Source organism: Lactuca virosa, chromosome 3 (genome assembly GCF_052849685.1).
Source record: "Lactuca virosa cultivar CGN04683 chromosome 3, Lactuca_virosa_CGN04683_v6, whole genome shotgun sequence".
Classification (NCBI taxonomy): Eukaryota; Viridiplantae; Streptophyta; class Magnoliopsida; order Asterales; family Asteraceae; genus Lactuca; species Lactuca virosa.
In genome coordinates, this window is record NC_136428.1 from 133,007,284 (window position 1) to 133,022,439 (window position 15,156).

At 31.1% G+C, this 15,156-nt stretch overlaps 2 protein-coding genes across 2 annotated transcripts; both read left to right on the forward strand.

The window, feature by feature from the left end:
* Positions 1 to 4,307: 4,307 nt before the first annotated feature.
* Positions 4,308 to 4,712, forward strand: LOC145164077 (uncharacterized). The gene has a single exon (XM_079082798.1). The coding sequence runs from the start codon at positions 4,308 to 4,310 to the stop codon at positions 4,710 to 4,712; it is 405 nt and encodes a 134-aa protein (XP_078938924.1).
* Positions 4,713 to 4,775: 63 nt separating this feature from the next.
* On the forward strand, positions 4,776 to 5,384 carry LOC145164078 (uncharacterized). The gene has a single exon (XM_079082799.1). The coding sequence runs from the start codon at positions 4,776 to 4,778 to the stop codon at positions 5,382 to 5,384; it is 609 nt and encodes a 202-aa protein (XP_078938925.1).
* Positions 5,385 to 15,156: the final 9,772 nt, after the last annotated feature.

Below are 15,156 nucleotides of genomic sequence, written 5' to 3' on the forward strand. Positions count from 1 at the left end.
TATTTGGTTATAAATAGGGGGCATATAATAAATATGAAGTTGCATGAAACACCGCGAACAAATGTTGTAAGGACCTTTTGTGCGATAAAGAAAAAATCCATAATCTATGCCTCTCGAGTAAAATTGGTCCATCTAAATTCAAGTAAGTTATTATTATTTTTTAAGAATATTTTATGTTTGCCAAAAAAAAATATTAAACTCATTAATTCAATATGTGTTATTAATTACATATTATTTTATTTTCAGTGAACATTTTGATTTCAACCGAATTAACAGACATTGAGTTCGAACCGGAAATGCCAGAAGCGGATAACATTAGGATTATGCATCGTAACATCTTTACTTTTTTGTGAGACGTTTTGTGGTGAATGTTATATTTATCGAAAAGTTTTTATATTAAGGTCATAGGGTGTAGTCCAATTTATCAATGTGAGCGTTTTTGTGGTAGACGTTTTAAATATGTATTAGTTTTTAAGTATGTTGTGCTCAACTTGATTTAGTGAGACTTTGTGGTGTGTAATGTTTTATTAAGTTTTTAAGTTTGTTGTACTCGACTTGATTTATTAATGTCATCTTTGTGATTTTTTTGGTTGTATCTAATGTTGATTTTAAGAAAATAAAAATAAAAATAATAACAAAGTTCCTAAGTAATTTATTTGTAGCAACCCAACCAAAACTAACTAATGAAGAATATAAACCAAAACAATATATGATCACTTTGCGTGATGAAAAGTTAATCAATTAACTTTAAGTCCAAAAGTATAATTAAATGTCAACAATAACTACATATTAATCCAAAAAAAATACATGCTTGCGCCTACATCTATAATGATAAAAAAAATTAAAACCAACAATTTTTGTTGTAAAATAGGTAAATATGATAACCAATGATGATAAATGGATTAAAGTCTAAGATGAAGTTTTATTTTAATTTAGTTTTTTGTAAGCATAAAGTCACTGGCCTATCTCACTAGAACAATTTAGTATGATTAATAGTATTATTTATTATTCTTTTTAGGTTCAATGAGGACCGAAGATGAAACACGAAAGGAAACGGTACAATGTGGTATCATTCTTTAATCTATATATACATTAACTTTTTTAATTTTATGTTGGTTATTTTTCTAAAAACATAGGATATTTAATAAATGCATGATTCTAAAAACTAATTTTTTCATATTTCGTCAAATAATATTTGTAGCAGAAAAACGAAAAAACTACAATAGAAAATATTATGCACGACAAAAGGAAAACAAACGGAGAAGAATAGCTAATGGTGAAGGAAGTAGCCGATCTACGACAATTATGCCGAATGTTGTTGCAAATCAAATGAATATCAATGAAGGAACTACTAATGATGTTGTAAGAATTGAACAGATGAGGAAAATTCATAATAAAAATTATTATGAACGACGGAAGGAACTAAACAGAAGACAAATTATGCGAGACAACATGCTCCAAGAAGATCCATATACTTTTGTTTATGATGGTATGCATATGGAGCATAATGTATTAAAAGTCCAAAATGCATGTGTTTATTGCGGAGCAAAACGATTTCAATTTGAATTCCCCAGCTTTTGTTGCATGTCGGGAAAGACAAAGTTGGCATTCTCCGATATTCACGAAGAATTACGAAATCTTTACACATCCAATTCTGAACTAAGCAAAATGTTCAGACACAACATACGTGCATACAACACCGATTTCTCATTCGCATCAATGGGTGTAGATGTGGATAAAACAATGACCAATATGACATCCGGAGTATATACTTTTTGTGCACATGGAGCAATATATCACAGAATCGATCAGTTAGTTCCAAAGAATGGAGACCCTAAGCACTTACAGTTGTATTTTTATGATGCTGACACTGAGATTTCGTATAGACCCCGAAAACCAAATCTTAATAGAAGCGTCATTGAAATTTTGACCCGTGTTCTTGCTACAAATCCATACGTGCAAACATTTCGAAGACTTGCTGATCTAGGGCCACTTGACAATTACAGAGTCACTTTGAATGCATCAGTAGAACTTGACCAAAGGGTCTACAACCGACCGACCACATCTGAGGTATCATAATAATTAGTGTCTACTAATTATAAAATAAGTATATCATGTATGACATACAATTGTGCATATTACATATCATATTTAATCATATCGTTTATATGATAAAAATCTCAGGTCGCAGGTATTTGGGTTGAAGGTAATGACAACATAGCTGCATATAAACGAAGTATTATCGTGTATGGCAGATTAGACAAAGCACAAACAATTCAAGCTTACTGGGGATGTTATGATCCATTGTCTTATCCTTTGTTTTTTCCTAATGGTGAGTCTGGATGGCATTCTAATATTCCAAGACATGGATTTCCCATCAATAATATTAGCAATTACGACGAAGATATCGAGGGGGATTTAGAAGGTACACATATCATAACTTTCTAAAATTTAGTTAAACTCACAAACATACATTTTGTACATATCATTAATTTTTTTTCACGAATCAACATTGTGTAGACTCTAATACAAAAAGAGGGCGGAATATTGTAAGTATGCGAGAGTACTATTGTTATAAGTTTCAAATCCGGTCAAATTATAATGTAATTTTGTTGGGGGGGGGGGGGGAGATTACTACAACAATTTGTAGTAGATATCTACATCAAGCTTGAGACTTCACGTTTGGAATTTTGTAGAAAAAACCAGTCCAAAATAAGAGCAGATTTATACCAAGGTGTTGTGGACTGTGTTAATGCCGGTGAGGTTCGACCGACTATGATAGGGCAACGTGTTGTGTTGCCATCAAGTTTCATCGGAGGCCCCCGTGACATGCGGCGACGATTTCTTGATGCCATGACTTTAGTTCAAGATGACGGTAAGCCTGACGTATTCCTTACTATGACATGCAATCCAAACTGGCAAGAAATAAAAGATGAGTTACTCCCTTGGCAGACGGCTCAAGATCGTTCGGACCTTGTGTCTAGAGTTTTTCGTGCTAAGTTAGACTATCTTAAGAAACAACTCTTCACAAAGCACATCCTTGGCGTGGTGGGTGCGTACATTTATGTCATTGAGTTTCAAAAACGTGGTTTGCCACATGCACATTTCCTCATGATAATGAGACCTCCACACAAGCTTACTAATGCAGACCATTACGACAAAATAGTTTGTGCTGAAATTCCAGACCCACAAAAGTATCCTAAAATGCACGAATTAGTCGTCTCACACATGATTCACGGTCCTTGCGGTAGCTTAAACTCTGACTGTCCTTGTATGAAGAATGAGCAAAAAAATGTCGTTTTAGATACCCTCGACAATTCAATGAAACAACATTACAAGGAAAGGACTCATATCCTGTGTACCGAAGGAGAGATAATGGTATAGAGGTGGACATACGAGGCAATAAGATGGATAACAGATGGGTGGTCCCGTATAACCCAAAGTTGTTAATGATGTTTAACTGTCATATGAATGTTGGGGTCTGCTCGAGTATAACCTCTGTGAAATATGTGTTTAAGTATATTTACAAGGGTCATGACAAACAAGTTATCAATATTGATCCGGATGGACAACCTGTTGTAGTTAATGAGATAAAACGGTTTCAAGATGCACGATATGTCTCGCCTCATGAGGCAATTTGGAGGATTTTTAGCTTCCCACTTTCTCAGATCCACCCTTTTGTGATGGCGTTGCAAGTGCATCTCCCAAATCAACAAATGGTTAGGTTCAGTGAGGATGATATGTTGACTAGCGTTGTTGAAAAAGAGAAAGATAAGAGATCAATGTTGACTGCTTTTTTTCTAAAAAATAAAGAAGATAAAAATGCGAGACAACATAAATACAAAGATTTTCCAAAACAATTTACATGGGATCCGAGCTCACATCGTTGGAATTGTCGAAAACTAGGATTAATGCGAGGTCGTTTGGTTTCTGCTAATCCCGCTGAAGGAGAGCGATACTACCTTCGCCTACTTTTATCACATATTAGTGGCCCAACATGTTTTGAAGATCTTTACACAGTCAACAACGTAAAACACCCAACATTTCGTAAAGCAGCTCTTGAAAGAGGTTTAATAGAGTCTGATGATGGTTTATCTCAATGTCTTACAGAGGCATCTTTCTTTCAATTTCCCAATGCTCTTAGAAGGCTATTTGCAACGATATTGACTTTTTGTGAGCCAGGAGATGTTCGTAAGTTATGGGATGACCATTACAATGCTCTTTCAGAAGATTATAGGCGATAATACGGAAGTGTTGAGAGAGTCCAGAATATGGTCCTCACTGACATCATGGTATTCATACAATCAATGGGGGACAATATTGATGATTTTGATCTTCCACAGATAAATGAAAATGTCGATTTAGAATCTGGAGTTTTTCGTGAGGTACAAGAAGAGTGTTCTATAGTGATAGAATCTGAACATTTACAAGCAATAGATTTTCTTAATCCTGAACAGAAATTTGCATATGATGAGATCATGTGGCATGTCCATAATGATATTCCTGGAGTGTTCTTCGTAGACGGTCCTGGTGGAACAGGAAAAACATTTTTGTACAAAGCTCTACTTGCTAATATTCGTTCGTGTGGTCATATTGCACTTGCAACCGCTTCATCGGGTGTTGCGGCTAATAACATGCCTGGGGGGAGAACAACTCACTCTCGCTTTAAAATTCCTCTCAATCTTGAAAATAACTCAGTCTGCATGATTTGAAGACAAAGTGGTATTGCTCAACTACTTCGGATTGCAAAGGTAATCGTATGGGACGAAGCGTCGATGGCTAAAAGACATGCATTGGAGGCGGTTGACCGTACAATGAAAGATATCACTGGGGTGATGCTCCCATTTGGTGGAAAGATAATGGTTTTGGGAGGTGATTTCAGACAAGTGTTGTCGGTCGTTAGACGTGGAACACGAGCACAAACCGTGGATTCTAGCATACGAATATCACCTCTTTGGTCTTCGATTATCAAGTTGCGATTAACTATAAATATGAGAGCACTAACCGATCCATGGTTCTCATATTTTCTGTTACGTGTCGGTGATGGAGTTGAAGAAACAGTGCATGAAAACTTTATTCGTATCCCTGATGATATGGTAATTCCCTTCACCGAAAAAGAAAAGTCATTGAATGCTTTGATTGATGCAATCTTTCCATCTTTGGAAATTAATAGATCTAAATCAGATTATATTATTTCCCGTGTAATATTATCCACAAGAAATGATAGCGTCGATGAGATTAATGATCGTTTGATTGGCCGATTCATTGGAGAAGAGAGAATTTACTACAGTTTTGATGAAGCTATAGATGATATAAATAACTTCTATCATGTGGAATTCTTGAATACGCTCAGTGTGGTTTACCCCCTCATTACCTACGACTGAAAGTTGGATGTCCGATAATACTGTTACGGAATCTTGACCCATCAAATGGATTGTGTAACGGCACCCGATTGATTTGTAAAAGTTTTCAGCACAATGTGATTGATGCCGAAATAGCTGTTGGCCAACATGCTGGAAAGAGGGTATTTTTGCCAAGGATACCTCTATGTCCATCTGATGAGGACATGTTCCCGTTCAAGCTGAAGAGAAAACAATTTCCAATTCGATTATGTTTTGCGATGACAATCAATAAAGCTCAGGGACAAACAATTCCAAATGTAGGAATTTATCTTCCATAATCGGTTTTCTCACATGGCCAACTTTATGTGGCATTATCCAGAGGGATTTCACGCGCCAATACAAAAGTATTAGTGATCCATGATGGACAATTCAACGATGGTGAAGTCTATACATCAAATGTGGTGTATAAAGAAGTGTTGCACGATTAATAATACACAATCAATTGCATGTCTTCATATATATTTGTAAGGAATCCCAACTTTTAATTTTTAATTTTCATTGTTTTTGTTTCTGTTAGCATGACTCTTAATTATAATTTTTTAGATGTAGTAAACTATTTGCGCAAACGAACTAATTGCCTCTAGAGATGCGTAGACCGTTCAAATTTACAAGTTACCATATTCCAAAGCAAATTAGATTAATGTTAGGGGTTTACCTTTTCATTACCCTCATGTCAAAGTTGGGTGCCCAATCATAAAACTTTCCGAATAGAAATAATTTCTGAATGAAACGATTCACACCCGTCGCTTGGCGCGGGTAAATGGCTAGTATATATATATATATATATATATATATATATATATATATATATATATATATATATATATATATATATATAAGAGACAAAATAACCTAACCCTATATATATATATATATATATATATATATATATATATACATATATATATATATATATATATATATATATATATATATATATATAAACTCTAATGACAAACTCACAGGAACTATGAAACTATGTTTCACCTCTACAACTCATGTGTATGTGAATCGATGTGTCCCAGAGACAAAATCTTTGACAGAAAGTTAGGCATCACTACACTCCACAATCTACATTTACAATCTAAATAATCTTTATATCTATTACACTCTATTTAATGCAGATTGGAAGACATAAAATTTTCTCTAGCTTTATCGTCACACATTCCGACTACGATAAATGATCTCGTCAAGAAGAACCCCTCAGAAGTGATTGTAAGTACTGTAAACAGAATTCCATATATGCTACCATCCAATGTTACATTATATCTCAAATAAAATAAAATAGGGAAATATGTTTGTTATGAATGCTAAAATGAATGAATACAACATCAGGGAAACTTGGTATTACATCATCTACCCAACCTGTACATCATAAATAAACAAGGAAGTTAACAATTGGTTTTGCTTTATTGATGAAAAAGTTGATCGGCCGATGTTCTTGTAAGTAATTGCAATGTTTAACAACTACAAGCTCACTACAGCAGTCGAAGATCCAACAACCACTATCTCGGTTCTTCTTCATGATGATGCAATTCACAAATAGGTTTATGTCTTAGCATAAACACTTTCTTAGCGTAAACACTGATCCTGCGTTATAGGTTACATGATAAAAAAACCCTTACACCGATGCTAGGCTTGTACAAGGAATACACTTATAAGTTTTTCCTACAAATAACAAACTCTTCAACCCCAGAGAAGAAGCGGTTCACAGTCATTGATATCACCACAACAGATGTTGCTGCTGAATCCACAACAAGCCTAACATGAACATTTACAAGGGGTAAAGAATTCAACATCACACACACACACACGCCACAATCCTCATTAGATGATTACCTAGAAGCCAACAGATGCTTCACATCTTCAGGTAAAAAAATTACAAAAATATTCATAATTTCTATGTCTAACAACATATACTTGTCTTCTGCAATAGATGATGATAAAACAAAATTAAACCCATCAAAGCGTGCCCATCACGGATACTGACAAACCACCACATGTTCATAATTTTTTAAATGTTTAAGCATTCGTACTTTTTTGCAGAAACATGTACCTTTATAAGACATAGCTCCTCTAAAACTAGACTTATATTTTCTATGTCTGTATCATGCCCTATGGAGCGTGCATGCAAAACACATTTTGCATATTTTATATGTCTATATAACAAACAATCAAACTTATGTGATAGTAAATGAATCATTTTTATTTATATGAATGTAATATAGTTTAGTTAATCATTATATCATAAGTTATCTAACCAAAAGTCCTATATTTGAATTGTAAAAATTAACTAAGGACACAAATTATGGATATATATATATATATATATATATATATATATATATATATATATATATATATAAACTTTATAACCATATCAGCAGTACATTCTGAAATGATTGCAGAAGTAGGTTTTACAAACTCATCAGGTTAACTTGACCAATTGTGGATAAGATATATAGAATTATATGCACATGTGCATATCTTTCACATATATATATATATATATATATATATATATATATATATATATATATATATATATATATATATACTATAACCGCAGAATGGTTTACAAAGTCAATAGTTGAGCTTGATTGCTGATGTAAGGTTTTAGAACTATAAAGATTAAGTAAGTCTATAAACTTCGGATATATTGAAATTATGAGCCGTAGTAATATTTATAACTATTGATTAAGATTGATCAACAAACAATGATGAATATTACCAGGCTCGGTCTATAGTACTGTGAATAGTTAAATGATAATCAACCATTATCCGGACTGCGGACATAGAGTCTAGTTTAAGAAAATGTAGATATTGCTTCAGAAGTGTGGAAAAATTAGCAGTTGAACCTTAATGCGGATTGAAGTTTTACATTTAAAAAGTTTAAATAAGGATGCAAACTGATGATAATTAAAATTGACAATCCATAGTATTATTGATAACTATTGATTGACATTGATCAATAAGTAGTGATCACTACTACTTATATCCACAAGTTATGAAGATGCATATATGTGAATATCTATAAATTTTCCAGCATTTATACATGTAACCATAATTTTTAACAAAATAAAAGTTAAATTGCAACTAGTTTTTTTTCTTAAAATCTTAAAGCAAAAATTACAGTCATCCAAAATCTTACATATATTTTGAAATTTATAAAAAAGATAAAAAAAATATAGCTAAAAACATAAAGATTCAATGAACTCATTAAAGTCAAACATTGACTAATTAAGGAAACATTTTTTCTACCAAAACTCACTCTTCAGCATCAAAGTTCTAAACTCCAATATCTTGATCCAAGATAAATCTTTTTGCATACCACCTTCAAAATCAACAAAAAAATCAAGTATATTTCTAAATATAATTATATAACCAATAAATTAATCATATATTGTAGTAAAAACTTTTGCCATTCTTTTATCATCTTTTATCAAAACCTTAAGATCTCATATCATCTCCATTCTCTTATCATTCCTCTTAAAATCGTCAACCAATATCAAATGCTTTTCTTTTGTTGGAATCTTTGCAAATTCATTTGACTCTTCATGAAACACGTTCACATTTTTGTTCAATTCGCACATTAATCTCTGTGTTGCGTATTTCTTCCTTAGTTTTATTAATTGACGTTGGTGATCCCTTGATTCTTTTAAAAGTCTACAATAATATCTTGAAATTGGACTTCCCATAAAAGTCTCCAAATATCTCATTAGAAATATTCCTCAAGTTTTGATCATTCAAATATATTTGCTATTTCATCTTTTCATAAATTGGTTCAAGTCTTCCAATGATTTTTGCATTTGGATGTCGTACTTCTACCATGTATTTTGAAAACAGATTTACCTGTTTCAAAATATTAAATTAAATATTAATATTTATCATATAAATTAATAATTGAAGAAGAGTATTATTATTTTTAACTTTAAAATACTTACAGTTATTGAAGCTTTACTTAAATAATACTCTTGAGGAAAATCTTTTATGTTGTCTAGAACATTAACACAAAGCTTATTTAACTCAATAACAATCATGTAGTAGTGATGTGCATGAATTAATAGGAAGAACACCTGTTTAATTTTTTAGTTGTTAATATTACTGTTGCGGATAATATATATTTCTTACAATTCACATATTTATGTTACTAGTAAATGAATTCAAGTATAATTCTATTTTTAGTAAATACTATAAGTCCGTTATTATTATGGGTAACAAGTACATTGCCTGACTGATAAACTAATTTCCTTTTTTACTTGGTCCAATTTCCCAAAGTCAAATTCATATATCCTTATATGCATATCTGTGATTATTTATTGATTATGCTATTATATGCAAATATAATCAAAATATTATCATGTTTATATCATTAGATGTAATTACTTACAATATCAACTTTCTTCAAGTCTTGTTTCTCTTTGAATTGTTTCATGAACTATTTGACATCTATAGAAAATTTCAATTACATATTATCCTTATCCTTCTTTTGTTCTAACATTTCGTCATTCTGTTGAAATCCAATAAATCCACAAAATATAAAATAAAGTCAAATTTTAATATTTAGTATTTTTTATTATTTTCATATATTACCATGACCATAATGTCCAAGAACAATCTTGAAGGTGATGCTTTTGATTTTTTGTTTTCTTCATGACTGAGAAGAAGACACCAATCATTTATAACATCTGCTGCTACCAGAGTTTATGGTATAAAACTTTCCTTAATCGCCTTTATTGTAAAGCAACCGTCCTCAGTCTAAAAAATTTGGTATCTATATTATAATTTTTTGTTAGTACGTCTATACATTTAGATATGAAGTAAATATTCTTATATTTATTTTCTATTATAATATTTATACTATCAATTACTAATATATTCTCAAATATGCATACATGCACATTTTCACAAATGTGCATACATATAGTACATTTGATAAATGTTCATACATACACATTTCCCAAATTTCTATACATTTGACATTCCTTAAATCAATATTGTTTTCATTTTTTTGGAATATGGTAAATTGGTAATGTAGTAAAAAAAAGTTCATAAATATGCTTACATGTATATTTTCTAATATATATATATATATATATATATATATATATATATATATATATATATATATATATATATATATATATATATATATATATATATATATATATAGGTTTAGGTTCTATGGAAAACAAAAAACCCTAAAAATCATAAAAATGCATAAAAAAATACTTAGAGATCACAAAACTTTTTTTTGAATTTTTTTTTATAAAAAATCGTAGCTTTTTATTAAAATTCGCTAAAAAAAATCATTTTTTTTTTCAGAAAAAATTTCAAATTTTTTTTCAGCGGATTTCTTTAAAAACCTGCGATTTTTTCATAAAAAATGTCAAAAAAAAGTTATATGATCTCTAGGTATTTTTTATGCATTTTTAGGGTTTTTTTGTTTTCCAAATAACCCTTCCCTATATATATATATATATATATATATATATATATATATATATATATATATATATATATATATATATATATATATATATATATGCACATGTCATAAATTTTCCTACATGCATATTTCACAAATGTTCATACATGTATGTTTTACAAATCTGCATATTTTCATATTTGTGAATTGTTAGATTAAGGTGTCTAAGCCACTAACTAAATTGGTATATTTTTGTAATTAGAAGCAAAGTCCTTATTGGGCTGCGCTCATAACTAAAATTTGATTAGAATGACATTTATAGAGAGAGATGATGATTTATTAGATTATTATATGATTAATAAACTAATTGGAAATTATGAGGAAATGTTTTGTGTATATATTATATGGTTAATATATTAAATAGAAATAGACATGTGGTTTATTAATTTATTATGTGAATAATAAATTAATATGATTTCAATTGTTAAAATATCTGATTTGTTAATTTATATGTTTAATAAATTAATATGATATCAATTAGAATTAGTTAATTATTAATCATAATTAATCTAGAGTTAATTTGGGATTAATTGGAATTAATTAAAAGTGCAAGAGGTGAATTGTAATTGTTAAATAGTTGAACAAAATAGAGAATTCTAGAACCATCCAAGGGTGGACGGTTTTGGGAGACTTTCTAGGGTTTCCAAAAGCCTCCTAAATGTTATACGAAAAGCATTTTAATTGGAAATAAATCCATTGTTTAATTATTTCAAATCTTGCTTTGTCCCTAAGTTATCTAAACTATATATAGGTCCCATTGGACACTCAAAACTGGTGGTTATCTCTTCCAAGATGGTTATGAACGAAATTCTCCTCTCGCCCCAAGCTCTTCAAAGGAATGATTGGAGTAACTTGTTTACTACAACAAGTTTGAGGTACGTAAAACCTTAACCTTAATTTCTAGTTTTCGAAATAGCTAGGGTTTACGCTAGGTTTTTTTATTCAAAGTATGTTGCCATTGTGAAGACGTAGATCCTTTTAGGTTGCATGTGCCCTCTTCTTAATTGTTAAGTGCTTTTGAACAGTGAGCATTTTTGTTGTAACCTAATAAACTTATCATGAATATGGTAAAGTGTTAATGTAGTAAAGAATTTTTTAAATGAAATATTACCTTGTTTCTCTAGTTTGTGAAAATAGGCGACGGGAGACTTTAATTTTTATTGGTTTTAGGTTACCATTGATATCTACTTGACGTTTGTAGTATGGTGATGTAACATCCCATTATTTTCTACATTGTAAAAGTCAACAAAAGTCAACTCAAGTCAAATCCGTCAAATAAAAGTCAAACTTAGTGATTTATTATTTTAATAAAGTTAAAATAAATATGTTTGATACATTTAAACACTTAGTAAAGTATTGTTTAAATAAGAACTGAAAACTAGAAGGAACCGAGAAGCCTCACTTTTCCTTATTTCCTCGGACCGCAAACGGCTAGCAACCGCAAACCTTCGGACCACAAACTATGAGGTGGTTTCTACAAGGCTTATCTCCTCGGTTTCAGCAGCCTTATCCTTCTCGGGATGAATTCACAGCCGAGAACCATTTACAGCCGAAAACCCATCCCATATAAATATGAGAAGTCCAAATTTTTCCCTCATTCTTATATTTCCAGCCGAAAACACACACTTTTCTCTCAAGACCATCAACCGAAAACTCTCATTCTCTCTCAACTATCATCCAAATTCCTTTGAATCTCCTTCAGATCTTGCCAAGAACACCGAGTGTTCTTCGTTTCTCCAAGCAAACATCTTCCAATCTTCATATCTTTGGGTCGTAAACCCTTGAATCTTCTTGGTTTCACCAAGAACACCAAGAACACACACTTGAAGGTGTCCGAAAACTCAAGATCTTCTTGAAGCAGTGAACTCCTTGGGCTAGCCGTAAACTCATAGCAACCTTCCATTTTACTTCTAAAACTCTTATTTGTAAGTTAAACTTACAAATTAGTCCAATTCCTATTCATTCTTATGTTTATATACACTAATTGTTTACATATATATTACATAAAATGCTAATTAGTAGTCGATTTTGCTACGAAACTTCACTCGTGGAAATAACATCCTAAATCGAACCTTCAATCGAATCACTCACAAAAGGTGAGTTCATACCCTACATTTTTATGATTTTTAACTGTTTTAGGGGGAGGGGGGGGGATACAAATGAAACACAATAAAAATTATGTTAATATCTAAAAATGTTTTTAATGTTTTTAAATTGTTATCATTATTAAAATTATATATATTTATATATGCATAAATTATATAATTAGGATTTAGAAGATTTAGAATATGTAATTTGACCCCCAATTTCCTGTTCCTTGTTTGGTTGTGGGCTTGGGGTAAATTTATTTATTCAAAGGTCTAATTAATCACAATTATATAAATATTATATTTATATAAATATAAAATGGTTTTCAAACTGTTTTGTACTATTTGAGTACAAAAGGTGAATTATATAGAAAAACAATATTACAGATTTTTACAAAAGTTAACAAAGGTTTTCGTTACGGTAAAACAAACACTTAAGCTATAATAGGTATAGTTTAGGAAACTTATTCATTAAATTCAAGGTTCGGATAACAGAAAACAAACAGAGTACATTACAGAAAACAAACAGAGTATCTTACTGAAAATGAAACATATAAACTATATTAAATATAGTTTATGAAACTTACTTACAATGTATTTTTTTCAAAGTAACTTTTCATTATTTTACGCGTAATCATCAATATAGCATTTGTGAGACAATCTTCACGTACTTTACTAAGTACCAACCAAGTACTGAAATTATAACCAGAGTCTCCTGGAGGGAGAGCGTGACACTTTTGTATAGATCTATACAGGACTGACAATCCCGCACCAGAGCTGCTTGCAACAGCTAGGTCGGCAGACCTGTGTTGACAAATGTCGTACCGATTACGACACCTGAAGAACGTCGTGTTCAGGCCATCTTAGGTAATCAAACATGGTTATAATAACTCACAATTTGATATTGAACAAAATGATTAGTGTATGAAAAAGTAAAGTTGGTTATACTAGCCAATTTCAAATACATGAGTTGCATACTAGTACAAGAACAGAATACTATTTCGGTACAGAGAAAACATACTTTTCATGGTTTTATGAGAACTAAACTATATTTTACTACTTCAGAGTACACTAACTTTCACACATTTTGCTTACAATATACTACAACAGAAAATATAGAATTTTCTGGGAAAAACATGTTTACAATATCAAGGAACAAGAAATCAGATTTCAATTACAAACATACTTATGAACTCACCAACTTAATTGTTGACATTTCTTTTCAAAACTACTTGTATTCTCAGGGAAACGATAAGACAAGTATCGCCACAGCTTTTGAGAAGACGGAGATCTATAAACTCATGTCTTTTAAACTTGTATTTTTGGTGTCATATACAATATGTTATGAACCCAGATGTAAAACATATAACTTTGTAAATACAATGAATGTTGTACTTTGATTACTATTATGCATTGTTGTGATACTGTACATGACGTCCTCCGCCCCCGAACGTTTCCGCCGTTCCGGTTTAGGGGTGTGACAGATTGGTATCAGAGCATTGTTTATAGTGAACTAAGTATATCAGACCATAAAAGATATACATAGTATAAATGCTATGGGGCTGAAGCGCTCTGACAAAAGTATACTTTAAAAATCTAAGTATTTTATAAGAAGTATACTAACATGCTTACATACAAGAAACAGTGTCATAGTAAGAACTATACAAAAGTATTTGGGTGTTGGACACTACAGTCAAACCTGGACAGTTATGTAATCATATCTGGGATCAATATAGCCTGATCAACTATATTTATTTGAGATATGAGCAACATGTGTTTGGGAGTGATAGTGGTGTTGCAACAAGTCTAAAACTTACCTAAGTACTAGAAGAACTCTAGAATCAAACATAAAGATAAAATACTGTATGAGTATTTAATGACACTATAACACAGAAACAACAAGATACAAGAGAGTCATCTTTACTTGAAACAAACATGTGAAAACAAAGGATCATTACTGGTAAAGCTATAATTACTAAGTGTATACATAAAGTTATATATAATTAAAGTTTTATAGACTTAGAATATGTGATTTAGCTTTATTTGTTGTTCCTTGTTTGGTTGTGGACTTAGAATAGGATCACTTATTCGAAGGTCTATTTAGTCTTGATTATGTATGATCCGTATACACTAAGTGATTATAGATAGACCGAGTATGGATTACATTATACATATTCAT